General features: G+C 42.0%; 1 protein-coding gene across 3 annotated transcripts in view; it reads left to right on the top strand.

Moving 5' to 3' along the window:
• LIMCH1 (LIM and calponin homology domains 1) overlaps positions 1-28,000 on the top strand; it is a 306,743-nt gene that overhangs the window by 135,853 nt on the left and 142,890 nt on the right. For all 3 annotated transcript variants that reach the window (XM_015244034.3, XM_006209773.3, XM_072944686.1), the window contains exon 3: positions 11,996-12,065. In XM_015244034.3, coding sequence (XP_015099520.1) covers positions 11,996-12,065 — 70 coding nt within the window. The remainder of the gene's footprint in view (positions 1-11,995; positions 12,066-28,000) is intronic.

Below are 28,000 nucleotides of genomic sequence, written 5' to 3'. Positions count from 1 at the left end.
TAATGGGTTTGGGGTTTCTTCTGGGGGAAGGAAAACTAAAATTATTTTGCAGTGATGGTTTCTTCTTGTGAATGTACCAAAAAAATCAGATTCTCCACTTTCAGTGAGTGAACTGTATGTGAATTATAACTCAAGCTATTAAAATACACATACACACACTATGGAATTAAAAAATTTTGCTTTGAGATGGTTAAAATGCCCTCCAGAAGACTCATCCCGGATACCATTTTAGTGCATTTCTAGATGTACTAGTGTCTTATTGCAGCGTGCTGTCAGGGTTTTAGGACTTCATTGAAGAGGATGTGTGGTAGATTGGTTGTATTTATATTCTGTCTACTTTCAAAAGAATGTAAAGAAAATTACAAAACTGAAACTAAAAATCAAAGGCACTTTCTGTAAAATCGCAAAGTGTAAGCATTGGACAAAGAAAAGCCACTGAATGGGGAAATGAGGAGACTTGATTACTTAAATACTACAGTTTTCTTCACTCAAAGCTCCTTTGCTAGCACAGATGAAAAGGAGTCTGATTCCTTCCTGCCACAGCTTTTGGCCTCAAGAACATGTTCTCCGTTCCTCTGAATAAGACTGTGTTTGCTATTTCTGCTGCACACCCAGCAAAGTAGAATGATGTGTGCAGCCCAAGCGGAAGTGGCCTTGGTGACCCCGGCAGCCCCCTTCCCATTTGTGTGTCCTGCGGAGCGCTAAGAGGAAGAACCAGAGACTTCACTGCCTCCTCTGAGGCCAGCCAGCTCCCAGCAGTGCTTTGGAGAGGAACAGGGTGACTCCACTCATTCCCACCCTGTCCGTCCCACTGACCAACAGGAACTTCATGAAATAGCAGTAGCTGGTGGCAGCGAACTGGACGCCTGTCAGATGATCCTCGTATGCTGTGGTTGCTTGAACCCAGCGTCAGTCTTGGTGCTGAGAAAATGGTTCAGATGTAATTGACAACAACGGTTGCAAAATTGTTACTGGACCCGAAGTCCATTGTAGCTTTAAAACTGACATTTTGGGCTTTCCCAATCTTTGCAGTTGTTACTCATTTCATTATCAATTTTATTGGCAAACACAAATTGAAGCCCCAGCAATGACTGGCCCTTATAGTAGAGCTGGAGTTCCAGTGAAGACTGACCCTTTGCCTAGTGGGGAGGTTGGACAGTTTCAGTGATGCGTAATAAATAGATGAATGGCCAGAGAGTGTTGGGACCTAGAGATGGAAGATACAGTATCTTCTTAGGAAATGGTTTAGAAAGGAAGTAACAGTTAAGCTGGGTTTTGAAGGATGAGTCGGAGTTTGCTAGGCCACACAGGGGAGTTACGGAGGCCTGTGGGAAAGGCAAGTCAGACAGAGGCAACACCAAGCACATGGAAGTGCTCAGTAATATGAGGGTGCTTTGCAGATGCAAGGAAGGAATTGTAGCTAGAACTGAGGATGAAATGGGGCAGACTGAAGATGAAAGGTAGGTTTCAGGTCCATTTGCACAAGACCTGGAATAGCATGTTAAGGAATTTAAGCAGCATCCAGCGAGCAGTGGGCAGCTAGCCTGGTGTCTATACAGAGGAGCAAAGGGATTAGGTTGCTTTTTAGGAAATTACGTCTGTTGGCAGTGGAGACTTCTGATTACTTTCTGCTGTGCACCAAATATGAATATTTGAAAAAAAAAAGTCATCCTTTCCAAGGAGAAACAGAAATGCTTCCTATGCTTGTCTTTCTATATCCATCCTTAATTTATAGCCTGACTATGTACATTTTATGTTCCTCAAGTTCTTTTCCAAGTCACCCATTTAAAACTTGGAAGCTATTTCCCCTTAGAACTGTAGTGTTCAGCACTATGGGGATAAGTCTTCTGTAACCCGTACCACCTCTGGGTTAGTCCCTCTGTAGAACCCAGTCTCCTGCAAGGGTCTGGGCTTAGCTTGGCACCTGGGGTGGGGTGTTTGATAACAACAAGTGGAATGAGTAGGAAAATCGATTCAGAATACTCACTAGCCACATTTGGAGCTGACCTCCCCTTTCTAGGATAGCAGAGGGCCTCTCCAGTTCTTGGCTTTTCCCCATCATCCTCAGGATGGTAAGGTGGGGGCTCAGGAGCCTTAGCAAGAGTCAAAGTATAGCTAGACTTTGGCGGAGGAGGACCAGAGGCAGCTGTGGGCACAGTTGTAATGCAGCCGAGATTGCCCTTAGACTTCTCACCATCTTTGCTTTGTTAGTTTCCTCCCTCCCTTCCTTCTTCCCCAGCATTAGAGACCACGCCCATGTGGGTCTGCCCTCTGAGAGGACTAACATTGTTTCATTCCGTCGCTCCTGTCCTTTCATCTCTCCCAACTACCAACCTAACTTCAGCCGACAGGCAGGATGCTTGGGAGGAGAAGTGAGCCAATGGTTGACTCAGATTTCCACCTGTGGGCAGGGCGGAGGTCAAAACCTGCTTGGAGCAGGGTGGGGTTGTGGGGAAGAGATGATAATAATCGCTGCCATTTGTAAAGCACACACTATGCACCAGGCCTGTGCCAAGTGTATCACATGCAGTATTTCACACTCTCACGCCATGACTAATAGGTTTTATTGTGCCCATTTTTCAGAGGAAGAAACTGAGGCTTGAAGTTGAGTGCTTAAATAACTTGCCTAGTGAGTTGCAGAGTTGGAATTTGACCCCTAGGTCTTCCTGTCTCTGGAGGCTCTTACTATTCTTGTAGTTTTATGGGTCTTAATCCTGGGACTTGATTCTGAGCACTCCTTGCTAAAGATGTGTGGGGAGCGAGGAGATAAACTGGCTGCTTGATCCACTCAAGTCCAGATACAGAGTTTTCAGAGCTTCATCCCAGCAAGTTCACATTCCAAGCTTTCTCGCACCCTCCTGACAGTAAACCCAGCAATACTAAGTTTTAGCTGTGCAAAAGAAATACTAATTACAATCATTTATACATAATTACTACAGAGCACAATGATGATTACATGTATCATTGCCTGTGTCCAGTAACTTCAGTCTCCATTTTATTTGGTTACACTAAATTCTCTTCATGTCTTGCCAGCTTTCATGGTTCATTGATCACATGTGTTGTCTTAAACGTGTAGCTTATAAAAGTAGGGGGGTACTCTGCATGGGAGTCATTGTCGGAAAGGCAGCTTGGGGGTGAAGGAGCTTGATTACCTGGTGAAGGCATTTGGAGGGCATCCTGTGGACACCCAGGAACCTGGGAGTCATTGGAGCATGGAAGCTGCTTGACCAAAGTCAGGGCTTAGATGGGGCCAGTTTGGCTGTGGTGGGCAGACTGGTTAAGGCGGCAGAGATTGGTGGCTGGAGATTAGTTATTGAAATGCAGGAAGTAAAGCACCGTAGGAGGGCCCACTTCTCAGTGCAGAAACCCGAGTTTGTAATCCTAGCTCTGCCGCTTTGGGGCTCTGACCTCAGATATGTGCCTGGTGATGGTTTCCTTTTCTAGGTTTTTAAAATTGAATTTTAGGCCTCTTCTCATCCAAAAATTACATACTTTCTAGACAGCAGGAATGGTCATGCAAAGGTTGGACTGTGAGAGAGATTGAAAATGAATGAATCAGAGGACTCCCAGATACTCAGATAATTGCTCGAGGTTCCCTTCCATGCTTGTAGATTATTTCATTACTGTTGCTTTTTTTAGTGTTAAGAACAGAAGTGATAGGTCAGAAGACTTTTTATCCCTAGCAAATGTAGGAAAATAAAAATGGGTCCATTTGTTTACAATGTCCCAAATTTTAGCTCTTCTCCCTCCTGCTGCCTTCCCAGCAAGACCTGGGGGAAGGATGTGCCCAGGTGTTTAATTTTGAATATTAGGACAGGATTTTCTTGGGTACAGTTTGGCATAGTAGGGCCCCTTTTTATTGGGAAAAGACCTCCTGGAGAGCTTTCATAGTTAAGGCAGCGCTGGCTGCTGTAACTAATAAACTCGTAGCTCCAGTGGTTTAATACAGTGAAATGTCCTTCTCACTCTCATGTAGCGCAGTTTTGGCAACAGGGAAGGGTGGGGGTGGAGATGACTGACTCTCCTCCAGGGAGCTGTTCAGGGACCCCAGCTAACAGAGACTCCGTCCTCATCGCATGGCTTCTAAGGTCTTCCTTGGCCCCGACATTTAACTAGTAAATAGGGGAGGCAAGAGAGAGAGCGGAGAATTTCCAGAGAGAAGCTTTGGAGGCAGGCCTGGGTGTGACCTGTACCGCTCCGCCCACATTTCAGTGGCCAGGACTCTGTTCTATTGCTACAGAAAATTGCAAAGGAGGCTGAGAGATGTAGCCTAGCTGTGTGTCTAGGGAGAAAGGAGACAAGTTTGATGAGCGGTCTCTGCCTCAGGAGTTGTATTAGAATAATAAGAGCACTGCTGAGAATTCATAGCCCCAAGTTCTTGGAAATTCCAGTCGACAAAGACTTTCTGAAGTTCTTACAATTTCTTCTTTAGGTCTGTTCAAGGCAAGTGGCTTAAGACTTGACACCGTCTTGACGATGCGTACAGCACCCCACAAACATTTGGTAGATATTAATGATGGCGATTTGCATTCCATCACTGTTTCGTTCGTATGAAACTCCCCTTCGGTTCACATTTCACTTTCCCCCATACTTTAGTCAATTTCTCTTGACCTCAGAATGTTTATTAACTTTCCTGCTTTTGCCCAGGCAACTCTAAAAAGAAATCTCTGAAAAAATGACATCTGTAACAGGTTTATGGTCAAGGTTAAATTGATCTCATGCTTAGGTTCAAAAACGGTTGCCACGTTAGATTACATGAAAGTGCACATACCTTCGTCCAGGATATGTAGTCAAACCAGAGAGGGATCAAGGAAACCACATAGAAAAACACAATTGAGCCAAATTAAAAGGGACACAAAGTAGGTAATTTTGTGATCATAGTTACTTATTGCAGCTGTACAAACCAAGCTAAATGAGATGGTGATGTAATCTCTTGTTGCAAAGAATAAAGTGATTTCCCATGAGATTAAACATGAACTTCCCAACCCTATGTTCAAGGTCTAGATCGATTCTGTGTTCTCCCCCAAACTCTAGGATAATTATTAGACTTGGATTTCTGAATTGAATGATGTATAGAGTAAGCTGAATTTTGCAATCCTTTAAAAATTTTATCTTTACTATTTATTATAGTCCAGTAAAGTAAAGTAAGCTGCTATTGGTTTATTTCCTAACATGATGGTCTCATAATGTATCTACAGTATTGTCAGTATTGTGCCCCTTGAAGAGCTATTATATAAGCTGCTGGAAAAGTCAATATGAAACAGAACCTCTGTCCCAGAGTAGGGATGTGAGAAATTTTTTTTTTAATTGCAGACAGACACGGATTTCTTCAGTTTTATTTTATAACCATTAAACCATCATTGAGAGGCTACCATAAGCTGGATATTAAATGTTACAAAGAGTTATAAAATACAGCCTGTGGTTGAATCAGAACATCCATATCATTCCTGGATGTCTCAACAATTGTTTCTTCAAGGAATATAATCTTAAATATTTTAAGAGCTGGATTCCACAGAATGTGTGCAGAGTATGTCTTTAATTTACCTTCTCAAAAATTCACGGTGGCCATGCATTAGCTGGCATGACAATGAAACACATGTGCACACAGTTCTGGTCTTCCTGTAGGTTTTAAATCTCTTAAGTGAGCATGCCCCATGAGGGAGAGACCTGGGATCTGCCCTGTCCCCCTTTGTATCTCCTGTGCCCAGGTTCGGGCTGGGACATCATGCACGCCTGATAAATATTTGTTGAGCACATGAAGAAGCATATGGAGCAGCCTTACTTGAAATAGGTCACGGTGTGTTTTAGATTTAGAATATAAGAGTTTAGTAGACACCACTTTATTTCGATCATATAAGAAACACATGTATATTTGCTTACCTTCAATGTCATTAACTTTTTTCATAATTGAGGATTATCCAAGGTCGTAACTGTTCTTCCTGTTTCTAGTCGTTTCTCACCAGACATGCTTTAGGTAAGCGATACACATGTGTTGACTTGATTCATTTATATGAGGTTTCTATCCAAAGGTGGCCGGAAAAAGAAAATAAGTAAAACTTATTTTAGTCTTTGGCAGCTGGCTGATGGAAAAGTTGAAACTGAAATAACTTGCACTTACTTAGCGAAAAGGGACTTGCCCAGTATACTAAATGAGTGGATATAGAAGTTTCTGAAACCATTTACCAAATGCTAGCAACACACATTGTCCTGTTGGCTCCTCACCACGGTCCTGGACAAAAGGTCGGGTTTTCAAAACCCCCATTTTATGAAAGGGGAAACTGAGACTCTGCTCACGTGACTTCCCAGCGGCTCATAGCTAGTGCGTCTTTTACCTATGAAAACCTGGACTGCTTACTCCAGACTCACTGCACTGCCGTTTTAACACTCCTGAGTGTTCTAAGTTATTTACGATCTTTTGTTCATCTGATACCCGTGATTTTCAAGAAACAAAACTTGTCTGTCTGTCTAATTATAAACTGACTTCACTACCACTTGCACATGGTGATGTTTTCGTTTCAGTCTTCATCTTAAAAATTGGATGCACTAAGTACATTGCACTTAGAGAAAGATCTTGATGCCTTAGTTGGGCCTGGATGCTGTTTCCACCTTGGCTGTCATGTCCTGTGTTTCCTCCTCCCACTCTCTTGGCTTGGCCACATTGGCCCTTGAACATACTAAGCCCACTCCTGCCTCCAGGCCTTTCCACTTACTGTTCAATCTGCCCAGAATTCTTGTCTTCCATCTTTCTTTGGCTATTACCTCGGTATCATCCCATTTTTTCCCTCAAATGTTACCTCCCAGAGCAGCCTTCTGACCACCTCATTAAATAACCACCCACAGGGGTTACTATGCTGACTTCCCAGCGCTTGTGCTACCTGAAATTTTCCTCTCGTTTATTTACTTGTTTATTTTCTGTTCCTCCCACTGCCTCCCATGCTCACCTGGACCAAGAAGACAAGTTCTATGCAGCAGGTCCTTTGTCTCGTCCACTACTGCCTTCCCTGGGCCGGAGCAGTGTGAAAACACAGCAGGCACCTGATAAATAATTGCTGGATATTACCTCAATATTAGTTCTTCCTAATTAGCTCTCGTATCTCTTGATATTTTTTAATATCTTTATTTTTGTTTGTGTAATGCAGTAAGACGTGGAATGGTACCAAAGTTTAATTTTTTTGTTGTGTAAAATTATGCCAATGTTCCAGAAATGTCTTTAGATGAGTATGGAGATAATCTGCCTTGCCAGACGGAGAGGGTGGACTTCTCAGACTTCTCTCCTTCTAGTTTTAGGGTTCGGAGATCACAGGTGGGAAATTGTTACGGAGTAGGGAGGTGACAATGAGGCAGGAAGCCCCATAAAAAGACCGGCAGGACCTCTTGACAGGGCCGCTGCTCTCCCAGCACCGTCCGGTTCCCTGGCGGGGAAGCTCTGTCTCACTTTTTGCCTCTAAAAGCAGCTAACTTACACCTAAAATTATATTGGTTCCCTGAGCTCATTTCTGATTGGTTATTTCCTTCACTCCTGATTGGTTATTACTCTCACTCCTGATTGGTCTATTTCTACAAAGCTTGTTCCTGGTTGGTCAACTTCTGTTATACTTTATTTGCATATGATGTTGCAAAATGTAAAACTGGCAGCCTATAAAAGGCCTGTGTAAACCTACAGTCGGGTCCAGAGCTTGGAGGGTTAACTCCTTTGTGCCCGCTGGCTTAATAAACTTGAGTTGTCCGGCTTTCCCGGTGCTGCTTGGTCTCTCGCCCGGATCCAGGTTGCTGTCAAAACTGAGCTGTAACACCGAGCTGTAACACATTTTTCCACAACAACAGCAGGTGAATTCTGGTCCCCTTTCGTCTGGCGTGCCTCCTGATGGCGCTGTGTGTCATACACAGACACAACTGAGATCCGACGTGTCTAACACTTGACTGTCTGCCAGGAGACACCCGCTTTCACTTTCCTTTTATTCCCACCTAGTGTTGATATTCTCCCATTGTATTTAGATAGTTTTTGGGTTTTTGTTCTTTGTTTCCTGTCTTTTATTTTGGGGGATTTTGTTGTTGTTGTGCTTTGATGACATAACTGAAGTTGAACTTTCTAAAGCACCAAGTTGCAATATAAAATGACTGGCCCAAGACGTGAAGGCTGTCCCAGCTGGGCTGCGGACTAGCTGTGCATGTCTCTGGGGACAGCTTCACATCTGTTTGGGGCTCCGTATTTTTCTTCTATAAAAATGGTAGAGTGAATACATGACTTGTCTCTGTAGGACAGGACAGTTGGGGAACAGTACATCTTAGAAGGTTCATAAATATAAAAGTATCATCATCATGACTTTAAAGCATGTCATCAATAAGCATTTATTGAAAATATTGTATTAACATATAGGAGGGCAACAGTGATTTTTAGTAAAATTGCAAGTAAATAAATATCCTTGACTCACACTCATAGCTGTATTGTTGAACTTTTCATCTGATTCTAATATATACAAAAAATGGCCTCAGTTTAATGCAAAATACAAGATAAGCAGATGTTGGGCATTTCTACAATGTGAATTCAATGTTTTTTTTTATTGTTGTGTACTGTAAACTGTGTACAGAACTCGGGCAACGTTTACACGCAAAAAATACAGCTGCCTTGATCTTGAAAATATTTCAAGTATTTTAGAGAACTATGGCTTTTTATTTTTTAATTTGTGGTTAAATATTTTGATAGATATCTTAGCAGGTTTTTTTTTTTTGGTTGCTCTTGTAATTAAGGTCTAACATTGTAATTTTTTTTACATCTTCATGTGACAGGAAAGATTTCTGCCATATAAGTATAATTCTACAAAGGATGAATATAATGAAATATTTAAGATTGTTTAAAAGTCTAGACATGTATAAAAGAAGAGTTAGTGGATCCATCGTTACTAAAAATAATACAATTCTTAGATATAAAAGACAAAATGGGACCACTTTAAAAAAGGATTTTTAAATTATGAAATTTTTGGTAGAGTATTTGTAATTTTTCCTACTTTGGCTAATTAGAAACAAAGCTCTGGGATCTGATACAATGGTATTTTATTTCATTAGAAAAATCTGAAAGTATTAGAGAAAGTGTTGATGTGGAATGCTGTGAACTGCATTAGTATAAATAAATACTTACACACAAATATGGAGAACCATTTATGGAGAACTTACTATGCACCAGGCTCCCTGCTAACTTCTCACATATTTTGTCACATTTAAGCCTCATTGACACCCATGCAATTGCTGCCATTGTTTCTCTGTTAGGGTTGAGGAAACTCATGCTAATGGACTTGCCCAAAGTAACACCCCCAGTGAGTGACCAAGCTGGACTTTGGATTCAGTCAGTTGGACTTCAGAGCCGGTGCTCCCCCACCTCCCCTCACACCAACTCCACATCAGTCTGTCCACCAGTATTAAAAAGGACACATTTCCATATGACACATTCTGCAGGGTAAATTATTCAACCTCCAGGATGCATTGCTAAGTGGAAGAATAAGTTGTAGGACAGGACATATTATATGCTACACCTGTCTTTTCTTTAAAGAAATTATAAATATCTTTGTTTATTTTCTTTAGAAACTCTTCAAGGTTACCTTCAGGTTATAGTCGGGGCCCCATGGGACCCAGGTGACAGTGAGACTTATTTCACTGGATTTCCTTTTGATTCCTTTTGAATTGTCAACACTGTTGTTGGTTGGCAACTTTGGGATTTCCCAGGGTGAAACTCAAACCTGGTCCCCAGACACAGAAGGCAGGGAGAGCCCGAGAAGGAGGCAGATAGCTCCAGATTTATAGGTGGCGGCATTAATGGGCAAGGGAACTTACATATGATGCTTGTCTTGGGCGGCTGAAAGATGAGTTGAATCTCGCCAGAATCTTAAAAGTTTATGTGGAAGCTTTAACTGGGTCAGGCACATATTCAGTCCAGATGGTCTCAATAACGCACTACTATCTCAGGGCTGAGTGCCTGAAAATGGCTCCCACTGTGGGAACAAGGGACAGAACCTACATTCCAAGGACAGGGGAGCCGGTGAGGAGCCTCCAACTGCTGGGGGCCAGGCTGGGTTAACCGGCAGTCATGTCCACTTGATGACCTTGTCCAACAACTGTGCACGAATACTGTTTAAATAAGTCCAATTTAGAATGACACTGTTAAAAACTAGTGGAAAAGTTAATGTATCTTAAGAATGTTGTACATTTAAAGGCTCCTTTGGAGACATCATCTCTATCTATTTATTTGGAATACAAGCTATGGGACGTTAACCCTGCCCGGGGAGTGAGCTGATCCAGGGAGCTCGAGTGCTGAGCTTGACCAGCCGTACCACTGACCAGCTCATCACTATCTTCTGTTTTCTCAGGCTTCAGTTCTCTCCATTATAAGATGTGAAGAGTGAACAAGTTGCCTTCCAACTTGAGAAACCAGTAATTCCAAAATAAGCTATAAAAAAGCACTCTTTAAGAAGATTAAATTCATGGTTAAAATTAAGCGGATTCATGGAAGGAGCACCGTCTTGGCTCTCAGTTGCCAAAAAAGGCACTACTTTTTCCCATCTACTCTAGGTGTTACCTCTTAGTGGCAGCATTTGGAATTGCAGTGAAAGTGACCAAAAACAGGCAATTCTTAGTGCAAAACAGGAATGTCCTATCTGTCATAACCACTGTAGAGACGTTTTTCAATAAATGAATACATAGTGATGTCTAAGTCAAGTATAAGCTTAATTCAAGACTAATTATTGAACTATTTCAAAGAATCTTTTGCTACTGGTTTGTAGAAATCCATCAAGCATAGGTTCTTCAGAATTCACTATAATTGGATTGCATGAAATACAACAGAGCATGGCAAACTTTTTGCATAAAGGGCCAGATAGTAAAAATTGTATGCTCTGTAGGCTATAGGTTTTCTGTTGTAATGACGCAGCTCTGCTGTCATTGCACAAAAGCAGCAGTAAACAGTACATAAATGAATGGGCTGGGCTGTGTTCCAGTAAAACTTGTTTACAAAAACAGATACTGGACCAAATTTGGCCCATGGCCCATGGCTCACAGTTTGCTGACCCCTGAATTTTACTAACCCTCTGAGTTTCTCTTTGCCCTGTGTCCTGAGAGAAATTACCTGACAGCCTCTCCTTTAATTCCCGAATGTGAGAATAAGTGCTTCCATTCTGAGACCCCATACCTTCAGTAATTCCTTTATGAATGACTTACTTGGCAAGTGCTACATTCTACCACATCACCCTGATGCCAGCCCTGTTTCCGTTTTGCTAGTTGCCTTCCTTAGTTCTTTTCACTCTGAACTGACGTTCACTGAAGACAAACAGTTACGGTTGCTTCTCCCGCATTTCCTTGCTTTGTATTACCATTTTTACGTGATTTCAACCTTTTACCCCGAAAACATTTTGCTCATATATCTTTTATACCGAGGGAATTGTGGTCAGCCTTGTTTAAAATCCTCAGGATATGATTGGTTAACCTCTTCCTAAACATATTCTTCCCTTTCTTAAGTGAAGCTCACCACATTTAACAAGCCACTCTCCTCAAAGAGCAAGAGAGTTTGGAGGTAGAATTAGTCTTGGCAAATTATTTGCAAAGATAGATGTTGGGCTCTGAACTGAGTGCCTCCCTGGAGAGACCCCTGCCTTAGCCAGGAGAATTGGGAACAAGCCTTACTGTGTAGCATTATCTGGCTCCAGTCCTAGCCAGCTCCCCCCAGCCTCAGTCCAGCTCACATCCTTGTCCTTTGCCTCGAAGCCCTTCCCCATCTCCAGCCTTTCTTTTCTCCCAACATTTCCAAATTCTAAAACTTCACCTGCCACGGACAAACTTGACATTGGCAAAGCTTGGATGCACGAAGGCTCATAGATTATTGAGATTTACTACGTACTTTAAATTTGCTGCTTTTCCTATTCAGCAATTTCGTTGTCACCCCGGATAAAGGTGATTTGTGTGATCCGCCTTGCTTTATGTCTCACTTGACATTCTGCCTTTTTCATGACAGGTTGCTGAATGCTATAAAGCCAGGACTTGTTAAAAAGATCAATAGATTGCCTACCCCCATTGCAGGATTGGTGAGTATCTAGAATTGAGATTTATCTTCCAATATTCCTTTGCTCTAACTTAAGGGTCATGACAGTGCCATTTATTACAGTTCTCTCCTGCAGTATATATTCTACTTGAATGAGAATGCATTGAAGCCATTAAACACAGAGGTCACTTAAAAATGAAAGATTGCAGTTATGCCGAAATGGCATCTTAATCTTTGTATTTTTCCCATGAGCGAAAAGGACGTTCATTCTTAAAGAGGTAAATTTGTTTTGGAGTGAGAGGCTGATAATTAGGTTGACCCAAGGGAAGAAATGTGATTGTAATTATGGTTTTCTCATTTCATTTCTTCACTGCATTCTCCTGGAATGAAGGGGGGAGGACGTAGGGAGAAAGAGAATTTCACAATTAACAGCAGCACTTTCGTGATAAATTGCTGTTTTCAATCTTAAAAATGTACTTGCACTTAAATACCACATTCGTAGACCGACTTTCTAAAGACATGACGGGCATGAGGTGATTCTGATGTCGTCTGGAGTTATTTAAGCAAAGCCATGGTTCTTCTGAACCTACTCATCGAAAAACCATTAAAACTCATATGTTCACATGTGGGATTTTTTTTTCCCTGCATTACTATGTTTCATAATTCTTGGTGACTTATTTTAATTGCTTACCTTTTGGTGTTACCTTTTGGTAATAAGAAAAAGGTGGAAGATCAAAAAAAAAAAAACCAAACAAATCTTAATTCTAGAAGGAACATGGTGCGTGCACTTGGGCTCATACACATGCACAGACACACGTGTGCACAGAGAGCTGAAGGCGCTATGGCCAAGTAACAACTCCCTGAGTGTCCCACGGTGACTGCCTGCTGAGCACGTGGTCTTGCAGGAAATGGTTAGAAAAATGCCAAGAATTTAGGCAGGCTCCTGCACAGACCTTGATGATTTGTTGTTAAAAAGTTTCTTAGCTGTGTCATGGTGATTAATTGAAATTAGATGTAACAACAACAAAAAAATTGCATTTGAGAACTGTGGGGTCATGGTAATTAGGTCGGTACATGGTTTCAGCAAGTTGAATGAAATGGATTTTTTTGAATTGTAAGAATTGCTATTTCTGTGGATGCGTTTTTGTTTCCCATCCTGGTTAGTAGTGTGTTGGTGATTAGTCATTAAAATACTTTCCAGTTTCATTTGTCAGAATCATGTAGCTAAGTCAGTAAATAGATAGATAGATAGATAGGTATTTAAATTTGAAAGGAATGGATTTGAATAATTTTATTAAAAATGTATGTATTATATTATAGACTACATATATGAATGTGTACATATATTAGTTATTTTAGAGCTTTTTGTTAAATCCATCTTTTCCAAATGTTAAGACGATGTCTTTAATGATGCTGACAGGTATCTGTTTGGCCCCCGAGCCTGTGGCATCTCCGGACCTTGGAGGTCTAGGATTTAATGTTATGGGAACCAAACCTGTAGCATGAAGTCAAGGAAGGCTCCAGGGAAACCCACATGAACAGAAGCAGGCAACTCTTGGCCAGAAGCTAAGGAGAAAAGGGGTTTTGAAACATTAATTTAAAATGTGAGTCATAAATAATTTTAGCAAAATTAAGGGTTTGAGGCACATTCATTGGTCTTTATATTGGTTTCTAATGGCAGGTCGAGTGTTGTTCTCCACCTGTTGCTTCTGCTTTGAAGCAGGCAGGCAGTTTGATTAAAGAAAACCAGAGGCCTCTGTTACTTTACTCCCATTTATATCCTTGACTTTTCTTCCTCTTCTTCCTTTTTCATTTGAATTTCCTTTCCATTTTGTCCTTTCCATCATTTTTTCCTTTTTCTTGCTCTTTTCCAATGAATACTTCCCCACTTACCCCCATCCTATATCACATATGTTTTCTTTACTGATTTGTTATTGTGATTTACGATAAGCAGTACATATTTGATCTTTGTTTCTGGCACAGAGCACCTAAAACCCTTGGAATTTCCTAAGCACTAAGAGCAATGGGAGCAACTTCTGTTATAATGCTTGGTCTTTTGTCATCAGTTTCTGAAATAGTTCCAGTTGCATAAAGGGTGAAGGAGTATCTTGTTGTTTACAACAAACTCCTTTCAGCCATACCTGAATAAGGTAACTTCTGGAGAGCCCCAAGGATGGGGGCTGGTTGCCAGGGGAACCAACCTCATGATTAGAGAGTTGGAACTTTCAGTCCCACTCCACTGACCTCTGGGGAGAGAGGAGGGGCTGGAGGTTGAACCAATCCCCGATGGCCAATGATTTAATCAACCATGCTACATAATGAAGCCTCCACAAAACCCCAAAAGGACATGGTTTGGAGAGCTTTTGGGTTGGTGAACAACACATGGAGATTCCAGGAGAGTGGTGCACCCAGAGAGCATGGAAGCTCTTTCCCACATACCTTGCCCTGTGTACTTTTTCATCCTGCTGCACTCTGTATCCGTTACAATATTCTTTATAATAAACTAGTTAAGCATAAGTAACTGTGTCTCTGTTGCAGAAGCCACTCTAGCCAATTAATCAACCTCAAGGAGGGGTTCTTGGGAACCTCTGATTTGTAGCCAGTTGGTCTGAAACACAGCTGACGACCTGGACTTGACTCTGGTATCTGAGGTGGGGGCAGTCTTAATGGGCTGAGCCCTTAACCTTGGTGATCTCACACTGTCTCGAGGTAAATAGTGTCAGCCTTGAGTTAACTGCTTGGTGGTGTTGAAAAACCACACAACAGAGTTCTTTTCAGTTAAAAAAAAATTAAGTATACTTTCTTATTGCCCATTCACTCATGATTCCTCAATCTACTAATCTGGTCAAACTCTTTTTCTCTCTCTTCCAATTACCTTCAGATCAGCATTTCCAAAAACCAGTGCACGAGGCGGTGTCTTAGCAAGAAATAGAACTGCCACCCTCCTCTGCCCTCCTGCATCCTGTTATCATTCTTCCAGAGCACGCCTCAGACCTACTGTCTGCTTCCTTTCACTACTCATGTTCTTGTCAGTCTTCATGACTTTCCATCTTCATAACATTGACCCAGAGCATCATTTCTCACCAGGTTTTTTTCCTCGTGAACTCCAGGCCTCTTGTTCTGCTTATTGGACAGCTCCACCTGGATGTCCTACCAGTGCCTCAAGCATAGCGTATTCAGTTTAGACTTAAATGACCACGCCCGCCCACCCATGTCAGCAAAGGCTTCATAAACATGCAGTTGCCCTAGTTGAGCTATCAGAGAATTTGGCAAGTTTCTTCAGTCTGTCTACTTGCCTGCATTTCCTTTGGCCACTAGACAAGGCCTCGAGCAAGCCTTTCTTATCTCTTGCCTGGATTATTACAGTCAACTCATAGTGCCTCAAGTGTTATTCACTCTCACATATAAAGCCTTTTCCCGTGACACTTTTTATGAATATAATACTCTCTCCTTGCTCTTCTTAACAAAATCCTATTTACTTATCAAGACCCAATGCAAAAATCACTTCCTTTGTGAAGCCTTTAGTGTTTATAGTCCATGTGATCTTTTATTATAGAATACAGTTAGCATCTCCCGGTTTATGAGAAAATGACAATATATTAGAGACATAAAAGACAGATGCATTGAAATATGCTTTAGGGATTGAGGTTTTTGAATAACTACTGTTAACAGCTTGAAATTGAAAGTGTGTAAACGATGTGGTATTCATATTAAAGCATTGTAGCTTTAGGCAGTTAACTGGCCATGTTCAAACTTACCAATACCTACAATGGGTGCAGTGATGTAAGGTGTCATAGTGATGCACTAAGCAGTCAGTCACAGCATCACCTTGATGGAGTGTCTGCTAAAATATTTAGCCTAAATCCAATTCTGGGGAAGCAATCAGACAAGTCCAAATGAGGGACATTCCATAAGACAGCTGGACCACATTCCTTAACATTGTCAGTGTCATTAAGGACACCTGACACCCCCTACAATTGCTGCAGATGAAAGGTGGCTGAGGACATAGGACAGCCAAATACCATGTGTGATCCTTGGTTGAGAAAAAGCAACAATAATAGGCATTATTGGGACAATTGGGGAAACTTGAGTGTGTTTTGTTTATTAGATAATAGTATTCTCTCAGCATTGAATTTCTTTCCTGTGAGAACTGTCTTGTCCAAGCTAGTGGTGGATATAGGGGAATGCTCGATGTTAAGAGCTACGTAAGCTGGAGTCTTTAGACATGAAGTGTTGCAACGTGTACAACTAATCCTCAAATTGTTCAGCAAAAAGTCTGTGCGTATAATGTATAATTTTATATACACATTCACATGGAAAGATGGAGGGAGGGAGGGAAGGAGAGAGAGAGGAAGGAAGAGAGGGAGAGAAATGTGGCAGAATTTTGGATCTAGATAATGGGTGTGTAGTCGTCATGGTGCTGTTCTTGCAACCTTTTGGTAGACTTGAAAATCTATAATATAAAACATTAGAGATTAAAAGACATTAATTCTCAGATCTTTTTTGAGGAGGGAGGAGGGACTTCAAATAAGCAGTAAATATGAAGGTGGCAGAGACCATCTTGGATGGGTAGAGATGCAGCCTCTTATGTGACATGTTGATTACACTCAGAAAAGAGCAGACAGCATTCCTCAAGTGCACCTACAGACTTCTGGATTGGTTTGTGCTTTGTCAGGGGGTTGACAGGTCCCTGACCATCTCTTGATCCAGCAGCCATCAGTAGCAGGGGCCACGGAGATCTAAGAGGGTTTTGCATGCCTGGAACCCGTGTGTCTTAATGGCCTGGTGTTGAGAAGAATCCATTAAGATGGCCCAGCTGCTTGACTTGAAGATAAATAGAAAAGTGTGTTTTCACATAGCAATCCCAAATTATAAACACGTGTAGATTTACAAAGGCATGAATAGGTGTATTTTAGCCCCTGAGTTGAGCTGTGGTTACAGAGAATTCAGGGGTGAAGGTGTTAAAACAAAGTAGTTGAAAATCATTTCCTGGCAAGAATGCAGAGACCCTGGATCTGGGTCTGCGTTTCCTCCATAGCGATTGCTGACATACGCGGCCGCGTGGTGACTTCCTGCAGATGCCTGCATTCTTGTTTAGGTGTTAGTGTTACTCTTTGCCGTTGCCAGAGAGAAAGACCTCAAATTTAGGTCTTGGCGTACCAATGACTTTTAAAAACGCTGCCCTTTTTTTTTGGCCATTTCAACAGTATTGCACAATTAAGCCACATCCTGAAACTCAATTTAATGGTCGTTAGAGTTCATACTAAACTCTGTTTCAGCCCAGAAAGATTAGACTTTGTGCAAGAGACACAAGTGTATGAAATCTTTGCTTGCACTATGAATTTGGAGATTATGCCTTTTCTTGCTCAGGTTTTCATTGTAGTAGCCATTGTGTGTCTGTGTGTGTGTCTGTGTGTGTGTGCACGTGTGAAGTACAATTAGAAATAGGAATTTGGGGATTCTGCTTTCGGGTGCTGAACCTTCCTAGAGCTGTCATGAAATATTTGCTTGATCTTGCATGTGAATCTGTGAGGATGAAAGGAATCTGAGAAAAAAAGAATTTTACAGCTGGAAGGGCATCTTAGATATATTTGCTTTACAGATGAGGACACATGGGTCCATCAAGGGGAAGATAATGCAAATAGTAAAAGCTGAGATGGATTCAAAGCCGAGGCCACCTTTCTTCTAGGCTGTATTACTCACATGTTCCCAGCTGAAAATGGAATACATGTAAATGACAATTATTTTACTTTTTCTGAGAAAGAGGGGAAAGCAGACATTTTTTCAGTTCATCTTTTTTTTTTTTTTTTTGATTCCTTTTGGCCAAAACCTTCAAAACATCTTTCCAAGCTCTGTGAAAGGACTCCCTTCGTGGAATGTCTCTTCTCCTGATGGAGGCCGAAGTTTGATGCTAACTGAAGTTGAGCAGGGAACAGCAGGAATGTAACCGGTAGATTTATCCTACCGCTTTGTTACGCTAACCCGTTCAAAAACTGATTCTTTGGAAAAAGAGATGTATTTTTCTTTAATCAAAGGGTAAGATTTCAAATAGGCTTAGAGCTGAGCTTTCTGAAATGGATTAAAAAAAATGTAAGTTTCCATAAACTCTGTGGGCCTTAGGAAGCTTTCAAAAAGTATCTGCTTTATTTTATGAAACTGATACCTGGACGGTTGATGTTTCATTGTTTGAGGGAAGTCAGAGGAGGAGAGATGATGAAAAGGCAGGAGGGTTGTCCATGGTATGAGAAGATTAAAAATACTGCTTTGGACAGAGGTAGACATGAAGCTGTTGAAAACTGAGTAGTAGGAGTGAAAAGCCTTTCCAGAAGCTCCGTACTTTTCGGAAGATAACAACGCAATAAATTTGAGTCCCAGGTGTTCTCGGTGTCTACCTGCCAAGAAGGGTTTCCTGCAAATCCTCCCTGGAGAGATGCTCTTGTCTGTCTCAGCTCATCTTTATCAATGTCTTTTGTTTTAGGTTTGTATTTTACAACTTCGTTCAGAAGTTCTAGAGCATTTACCTTCCTTCATCAGGTTCCCTCAGAAACGCTGGTCAGAGTTCTGTCCTCTGCCTGTGTTTCTCTTTCAGTTAAAATGATTGTTTCAGGCCAGGAGGAGGGAGAGCAGGCAAAGAGGGAGGCCAAAGGTATAAGTCACCATAATGACAACCATCGTGTATTAAGTACCTGCCATGTACCAGTGCGGTGCTAAATTATCCTTCTCGGTCTTTGTAATTCGCAACGTGGTGATTGCTGCGCCTTTACTATATCTCAGGAAACAAAGGTGCAAAGAAGTAAGCTACCAGCTTTTTAACAAATAAGAGGCAAAATGGAGAGTTGGACCCCGATTTGCCCAAACCCAGATGCTGTGCCTTTTCTACTGTGTTCCACTATCTCCATTGCGCCTGCCAGTGCATCCTTGGACCGCAGCACCCCGGAACATCTGTCTGGCAGCATCAGCCTCTAAGGAGATCTCGTATGTTTTTGGAAGACAGCCTCTTATCCTTCTCATTTAAGGTCTATTAATTTCACCAAGTTGAGGCAGTGGCCTGTTTTAAAAGGCACTGTAAATGTAATGTTTCTCCTATCACCCCCATAAAATCAGTCTCCATGTGACCACACCTCAAATACCACAGTCAATGAAGAACCAGCACAGGAACTGAGAATAGGGGAACACCGGGCATCTTTACGAAAGTCTTTCCCCAAAAGATCATAGAGCGGTTCCCTTCATAACATGCAGTGGAACTTCCTAAAACGCCCTCCTCCCTCTCTCTCTTCTCTCTGTCCTTCTGTCTTCACACACACACACACACACACACACACACACACACACCCCTTGGACTTGTTAGCTTCCCCGCAAATCTCTTCCCGCCCCAACTACCTAAAATCGTCCTGACTCACCCTGTACTAGCTCTTGTCTCTCTCGCTTCTTACCCCTTCCTCTGCCACTGCCACTAACCCTCAGCCTTTTCAGGGGCAAATCAACCCAGCTAGACTTAGCTCCTTTCAGTGCCTCCCCAGAGTCGTGGTTCTGATTCTGGACAATGAAGACTCGGGAAGAGGCAGACACAGAACTCTCCTTCCCAGGCAGGAGAAGAGGGGAGGCTTGGAACACGCCCACCCAGCGTGTTTCCCCATCACACTCTGCTCTTTGTGGTCATTGCTTGGTGCGATCGGTGGTCTTGCTCTGCTTCGGGGGACAAGTGGAAACTAGTAGCTGAGCGATGTTCTGTGTGAAGGAGGCACATTTCACTGAGGGAAATGAATAGACCTGGTGAAGAATCTCAGCCACACTTGAGCTGAGTGACACACATTCCTTTATCGTCAGCCCTGGCGTGGTGAGAGAAACCTCGCTTGTGTTTCCACACCACAGACAGCAGGAATGCTCAATTTGAAGCTCTCCAGTTTGGTGCCAAAACCAAGCCGAAGTGGGGATGGTGGTTAGCATGGTAGTAGGTTTAGACATAAAAGAACATTGACTGGAGGGAAAAGCAACAACAAAATGCATGAGGTCGTTGGTCCTCGCAATCCTGTGTTTAGTTGAATGACAGGCTATGAACCTAGGGCGTGCTGAGATCGTTCGATGCCTCCAAGGTCAGCATGGCTTGTGTGCTGCTAGTTGTAACAGCTTCCACAGGTACCTTCTAAAGTGCAGGTTGTCTCAGGTCCCTTGTTTCCTCACTAACCTTACCTGGCTGCCCACTGCATATAGGAATAAAACCCAAACACCTCAGAAAGGCATTTTAGACTTTTCCTGGGCTAAGGGAACATCCTAGGTGTGTCTCCCACTACACATATCACTTGTAGAACCGGGACTACAGTTAATTTATGACCTAAATCAAGAGACTTAGCGCACAATGAATACAAAAATAAAAGTATGTCAGTGAGTGAGAGCCATTGCCCACAGTGAGTTACACCAGGGTAAAGGGTGATGCTGATTGCCACGGAAACAGGCTGGCTTCTGGTTATCTACTGATTGTTTGGATCAGACCAATAAGTTAGTCCCCTTGTCCATCCTTTTTGAGGACTTGGGAAAGCCCTATAAAAGTTTTTGTCCTTTCCATTCATCCTATGTTTATTATCTGCCTTCTGCTTTTCTTATTTAGTGAGTGTATTAGTTATCCATTGCTGTGTAACAAATTACCCCAAAATTTAGTGGCTTAAAACAACGTTTACTGTCCCAGAGTTCCTGTGGGTCAAGAATCTCAGCTTGGCTTAGTTGGGTTCCTGATTCAGGATCTCTTGTAAGGCTGCTGTCAAAGTATTGGCCAGTCATTTAAAGACTTGACTAGGGAAGGATCTGGTTCTATGTTCACTCAGGTGGACAGTGGCGGGATTCAGTTCTCTGCAGGATGTTGGCCAAAGCCACTCTCAGTTCTTTGCCATGTGGGCCTGTTCGCATAGAACAGCTCACAGTGGAGCAGCTTGCTTCATGAGAGTGAGCAAGCAAGAATAACCAGAAAGAGAGGAGGGAGGGAGAACAAACAAGATGGACATCACAATCCTTTGTAACCTAACCTCAGAAGTGACATTTCATCTCTTCTGCAATATTCGGTTAATCAAAAGCAAGTCACTAGGTCCAACCCACACTGAAGGGGAGGAGATTACATAAGGACCTGTGTACAGGAGGAAGGGATCACTGGGAGCTATTAAGAAGCTGCCTATCACAGTGAATGAAAAGATTGTCTTACTCTACTGAGAAAGCAGGGCATAGATTTCTAATTCTGCAGATTTGTCCCCTATGTTTATAGTACTTTAAAGATAGCAGTTTTTCCTTGGACCACCTCTCTTGCATGACATCTAAGGTCTGTTTCCCAGTTTTCTTCTGCACATATACACTCAAAAAAGATGATGTGTTCTCTCTTGCCTTCCAAGTGAAAATCCACTTATGACTCAAGATACAATTCCTGCCTTTCAGAGGATGACCTTCTAGGAGACAAGTGTACCAATAAAGTCTAATAAAGGTAGACTGTGAAATGTTAATGAAATATAATATGCAAGGAAGAACAAGGAAAAAGTTTCTATTTGAGAGTAAACTTTGGAAGACTTGGGGTCTGAACATGCATCTACAATTAGTGAAGACCACTGGGGTTGGGGAAGGACATTCTAGCCTCAGGGCATGGAACAAGAAAGGCTCTGAACCACAGAACCTGGGTCTTGTCCAGGAGTGGCTGTTTTTTGTAGGTGGCGGAGCCCAGGGTCCCTAAGAGAATTCAGTGCTGTGAAAAGTGAACGAGAAAGAGTAAGCTGAGACTGGAAATGCCATCTGGAGGTGTTTGGATTCATTTCATATGCAGTAAGAGCCACTGAAAACAGAGGAATCTTATGTTCCAGATAACTCTGGCGGCTGTATGGAAAATGGATTATGGGAAGAGACCATACAAAAGCCAATTAGGAGACAAGTAGTCCAAATGAGAGATGATGTCTGCTACTAAACCTTGGTAGAAGCAGTGACAGTGGAGGTGAGGAGACAGGATTTATGTTTCTATGCTTTTCACTGAAAGTAATATGCCATCAATTATAAGACACACCATTTTTTAAAGTATAATTTTTAAAAAGCCATCAACTAAATTATGACACAGTGCACAATATACCAGCCATGGAAAGATGCGTCTTTATTTTAGAGATTAAAAAAAAGTACACCTTCCTTGGAATTGATGAAATATGATAAATAATCTTAGGAAGATGACATCTACATTTTGGATTTGAGCAACTTGGCGAATAGTGATGCCATTAATAGGAATCATGGGAGCAGGGGATGAGAACTGGGTTCCAAGAGAAAAGATGAGTTCTCTTTTGGACATACTGAGTTGGCTACCTTTAAGAGATATTCATGTGCAGATGTCTGACAGACAATTGGAAAATGTTGGTTTGGAATTCATGGAAAAAGTTATTAAAAAATTGGACTAGTTTAATGAGTGGCTTATTTTAAAGTTAAATCCTTACGCTCAAGAATATATGAAGACAAATTATTTCTTTTTCTATAAACACAAACTTTGAAGCTTTTTCCCCGACAGATTATGGTCTGATTTTTGGAGTGTTTGACTTTCATTGGCAGAGACTAGGGAGTGAGGAAAGGAGTGTGAGACCACAGGAGGAGTCATGAGCAATTGCTCTCAGGTAGGACAATCATGACAAGATAGTGATTTAGAACGATCTTCATGTAATTGACAATTTGTTAAGATATAATACCCAACCAATCTCATACGCTCTAGTCTCTTAGACCCCTGGAGTCTTCACTCTTAGTACTAGGTAAGCATGTTCATTTGCTAGGGCTGCCATGACCAAGTATCACAGACTAGGTATCCTAAGTGATAGAAAGTTTCTTGTAATTCTGGAGGCTCGGGATCTGAGATCGAGATATGGGCAGGGTTGGTTTATTCTGAGGTCTCTGTCCTTGGCTTGTGGATGGCTGTCTTCTCACTGGGTCTTCACATGGTCTTCCCTCTGCGTGTGTGTTTCCTGATTACCTCTTCTTATAAGGACACAAATCATACTGGACCAGGGCCCACTATAAATGACCCCATTTAACATAATCACTTCTTTAAAGACCGTATTTACAAATACAGCCACATTTCTGAGTTAATGGGGGTTCTGACTTCCACATGTGAATTTGGAGGTGGGAGGGGTACACAATTCAGCCCATAACAGAGGGTAAGCCAGCTTAGTACTTAAATTCTTATTCGTATGTGCTGTGAATGCCTAGACTTGCTAGCTGAAGTCTAATATCCTCTTTGTGCACCACAAATTATTTTTCCAAGGTTGTTTCCATAATTACTGTGTGTCTCTGCAGAGGTGGAGGGTTATATATAGCAGTGCTAAAAAACTTTTTTTTCTAGGTTTTTCTACCCACTTCCTGTCCCTGAGGAAAAAAAAATACCATTCTTTGAAGAAAGAAACCACTTGTTCTCCCTTATCTTTCATTGAACAGCATTTAGCAGAGTTTGTGACATGACATCAGTTCCTCGCTTTTTCCCCCTTAGGAACAGACCTTCAATTAGGAACTGTGAGGAAAAAATACATAATAGCAGGAAATACATATTTCAGCCTAAGTCTTGCTTCTTTTTTTCATAGTCATAGCTTGCCTAAAGAAGGAATTTCTGTGGATCTAATTTTTAGCCTGTACTCCAAACCCAGGTTTGTAGGGATTCTGTGGTTTGACAACAGGGAAAAGACAAAAAAAAAAACTTCACCAAATGTCTGGATGTATTGTTTGAAAGAGTGAGATCATGCTAGGTTGAAACAACTTCTCTTAAAATGTGCCATCATCTGAGATTATTTTGCAGGAAATTTGTCTTGGCAAGCCTTGCAAAAGAACTTGCTAGACACCTTTTTTGTAATTAGCTGGCTTCCTGCTAGATCTTAGGTCTACCCTCATCTCAAAATGGACACAAAAGTCAGTTTCTCTCTCTGGCATTCTCTCCACAGGATAAAAGACTGTATTTCTGAGTAAATAGTTTGGTATTTTATTTATCTTTTCTTTTTTTTAAGTGGAGGTATTGGGGATTGAACCCAGGACTTCATGCATGCTAAGCATGTGCTCTACCACTGAGCTATTTCTCTCCCCCAATTTGTCTTTTCTAAAATTAACCTTATTCAGCTTGAAGTTTTGTTTTGACTTAAATATTTTCCTTAGATACAAAAAAGGATGCCTGATAAGATGTTATGGGAATGGTGTCACTTCAGTGGTCTTCCTTGGCCCCAGTCTAACCAGGCGAAAAATAGCAGACAAACCCAAATTGAGGTGCAAGGTACCTGACCAGTACTTCTCAAAACAGGCAAGGTCATCAGAAACAAGGAAAGTTTGAGACATAAGCAAAGTCCAGAAGAAGCTAAAGTAATATGGTGACTATCGTGTGATGTAGTATCCTGGGTGGATGTGGGAACAGAAAAAGTACATTAGGGAAAAACTAATCAAACCCAAAAGAAACATGAAGTTTAGTTGGTGCTAATGTACCAGTGGTGGTTCATTAGTTGTAATAAATGGTACTAACCACTGGCTCATAATATAAAATGCAGAATACAAGTTATGCTGGAACTCTCTGGACTGTCTTTGCGAATTTTCTGTCAATCTAAAAGCTATTTTAAAATAAAAAGTATCCTTGAAAACCAAAATGATTGAAGATAAACATAAAACAGAACATAATGCAAGGATACTATAAAATAGGCAAGGAAACACAGAAGTTATTAATAAACATTAAATGTCAGCCTACTGTTTGATGTATTGGCATCCATAAATGGCAGGATACCAGAGAGTCAGTGGGCATATCAATCTAATAAACTTTTGTAAATGATGAATTGGTTGTAAACACTGTTTTATAGCATTCGAAAATTCCAAATGGTAAATCCACACACAAGGTTTCTGCTCACATATTTCATGATCCACGTTTTTAGAATCTGCACAAAGAAATATTTCATGTCCTTTAGGGAGGTTTAATAAAAAACAACAGGTGGGAAATGGGTTTTGCAGTAGCACGAACGACCATAACCATAAATACTGGTACCTCAGAATTATAGCAGCGGATGACTGTAAACACATTAATCACCCAACAGTGCAGAAATTCCATCCTCAGATGTCATCTCAATTTCAGGCACAAAGATTAAATGCTTCCATTTAAATTCAGAATACTGACTGGATACGATGATCTTTTATTTTCATGGGGAATCATGGAGTGAGGTCGCTAGTTTCCTCATCTATAAAATGGGGTTGATAAATCTCATCTCTGTATCGTGGGATTAAATGAGGTGGTATATGTAAAATGCCTAATATGTGGATGGTACATAGTCTGTTCAACAAATTGTATCTTCCCTTGTTTATTATGTTTGTGATGACTTTGATGGCCTTAAGATTTCAGGACTAGAAGCTACTTAGAGAGTTAGTTTCGAAATAAATTCACCATTATTTCACAAATGAGGAAACTGAGACCCAGAGGGCAATGAGGCCACTTTCTTCCAGAGTTGGGACTTGCCCAGTTCTCCCTCAGGTCCTACCGGGTGCCTCTTCTGGATCCAGGCTGAGTGATGGCATTGGGTGCCTGCTGTGCGGTAGCAGCTGTGACCAGGCTCTCTTGCAGAACTGCATGGGGTATATCTACCTCCTGGGAACTCTGTCCTGCTTCCTCACTGGGAGCCCAGTTCTCCGCCTCCCTCCCCAATAGGTGTGGCAATCGCGCTGTCTTCCAGTTGGTTCTCTTTCACTGCATCAGCATTTCAGCTGCTGCAGCCTGCTCCGGGCAGAGCTGGGTTTCCTGTGCTGAGGACTGTTTTGGGAAAGGGAATGTAAGGGCACTTCAGCTGCTGTGTTGGGGCTGACAGTTGGAGCACGCAGGAGAGATGCCCCCCCCCCCAGGTGTGGGCAGACTGGAGTTTTATGTGGAATATGAGGCCATGTAGTGGTAAGTAAAATGCATTATGAAAAAAAATACATGATGATGGGTGTCCATGAGTGAAGGAAGGAAGCTGTTTAGATTTTAACACTTGTTTTTTTTGAAAAGTTCCTTTTTCTACACTTAGAGTATGGCTAAAATAATACCTTGTCCCCTGTTATTTTTACCACCTGTTGCTTTTAATTAAATCTTTTTTTCCCTTTTCTGAAGAAAACATTGTCTTTTCTTTTGGGGTGTGTCATGGAAGATACATAGACACAGTCAAAATAAAGGGGATTTTCAAGAACTGTGTAAATTAGAGGCAACTCTGCTACATCTTAAAAGTTTATTCCTCAACAGCACATAGTGTCATGGGGAAAATGTGAGGACATACCTCTGGGGTGCTGTTTCACCTGAGCCCCCCTCACATCCTGCTTATTTCCACTGCTCCCTTTGCTTCCTAAACGTGTCCACTTCTTAAAACAAGGAGGGAAAGAATTGAGGAGAAAATAGAGGAGGGAGGTGGGGAGGGAGGCGAGTCTGAGGTCAAGGGCTGCATATCCCAGCCTAAGCCCACTCTTGTCCTTCAGAGTCAATATCTTACCTCAGGCTAGGGAAGGAATGGAGGCTCTTTCTGGACAATTCTTGAATAAAATCCCATCAAAACTGTCCAAATGCTAAACGCTTCATGGCACTGGTTATCTCGGAGAAGGAAATTTTCCTTAGTCAAATTTATGAGGCTGGGTTGAAAACGAAGCTGAAACAGAGCCTGGCGAATCCCCACGGCAAAATGATTCATCTTCGCGGAGTCGGAAAATCTATTTTTATCACCTTTATTCAGCCAACTCCTCATTTTTATCCCCTCACTGAACGACTGCTATTTCCTTCATGGTGCTGAATAGACCAGATGTCTCGGGAGCCTGCACCTTCTCTTTGGGCTGTTCCCAGCGGGGCTGACTCCGCGGCCTTAGGAGAAGGGGGTTGTTCCGCACTGCGCCTGGTTGGGTGCTGAGCCCCGTGAACGTCAGGTCACACGGAAGCTGAGCATTCGGGAATGCTGCCTGGGGGAGCGGGCTGCGGGGCTGACGGGGGTGGGGGGGGGGGGGACACGTGCCACTCGGCTCTCCTGCCTTTTGTGTCAGGTGTGCTGAAGGTGATTGGGCGACCACTACTCTTCTTGTCTGGAAGACCTTTCCAAGGTGGGAAGCAGGGGCACGCATCCTCCGAGTGGCTTGCCTTTGTGAAGGAAAGCATGGAAAAGTTGCCAATATACTCATTCTAATAATAGAGCAGAAACACCGCTTCATGCATTTCTCCATTTCCCTTTCTACTTATGGCGTTCCAGGCTGCCACATGTTCCCACTGGCTCTTGTCGAAGTCCCATGTAATGTTGAGAGGACTGGCGATTGTTTTCAATCAGAAGGTGTAAAGACCTTCTAAGAAGGGGAAGGAACCAATTCTTAACAAATTTCCTTGTCAAACAGATCCTACACGCTCCCTGACCGGGAGATACCGCAAATGGCAACTAGGAAAGCAGCAGGAACGCTGACTACATATGAACGGTGTTCAAGAGTGTTGGGGGTATTTTCGGCACGTGGCATGTAGTAAGGCACTCAGTAAGTGTTTTACTGAATGAGTGGCCTGGATACCGCTCCTCAGAGCCCTCAGTTAGTCTTCTCAACACCTGTCCTTCAAAAGGCAGTGCAGTTTGGTCATTGGGAGCTGGCATTCTGGAGTCAGACGGCCCAAGTTCAGTTCCTGGATTCACAACTTCTTAGCTGTGTGCTCTTTGGCAAGTTACTCAATCACTTCAGGCCTTTGTTCTTTGTTTCCTTGTCTGCAAAATGGAAATAATATAGTAACTACCTCATGGTTTCCATGAAGAGTAAAGTAGTTCATAGAAGTAAAGAATCTAGACTTTTTTCTGTAATATGATTCAACATATGGAAAGGGGGAGAAAAAGGCAGGAGGAGGTGGTAGAGAAGGACTGGCTATTGGAATGAATTTTGAGATTTTGACCCTGTCTTTTTCTTTTCGATTCATTAATTCCCTTAAACCATGATTCCAGTGAGTTACAAACTTTCCTTTGTTCAGTAGAGAAAATAATTTGAGAA

Source organism: Vicugna pacos, chromosome 2, assembly GCF_048564905.1.
Source record: "Vicugna pacos chromosome 2, VicPac4, whole genome shotgun sequence".
Lineage (NCBI taxonomy): Eukaryota > Metazoa > Chordata > Mammalia > Artiodactyla > Camelidae > Vicugna > Vicugna pacos.
Note: the sequence above shows the minus strand (reverse complement) of the source record. Positions and strands in the feature narration are given on the sequence as shown.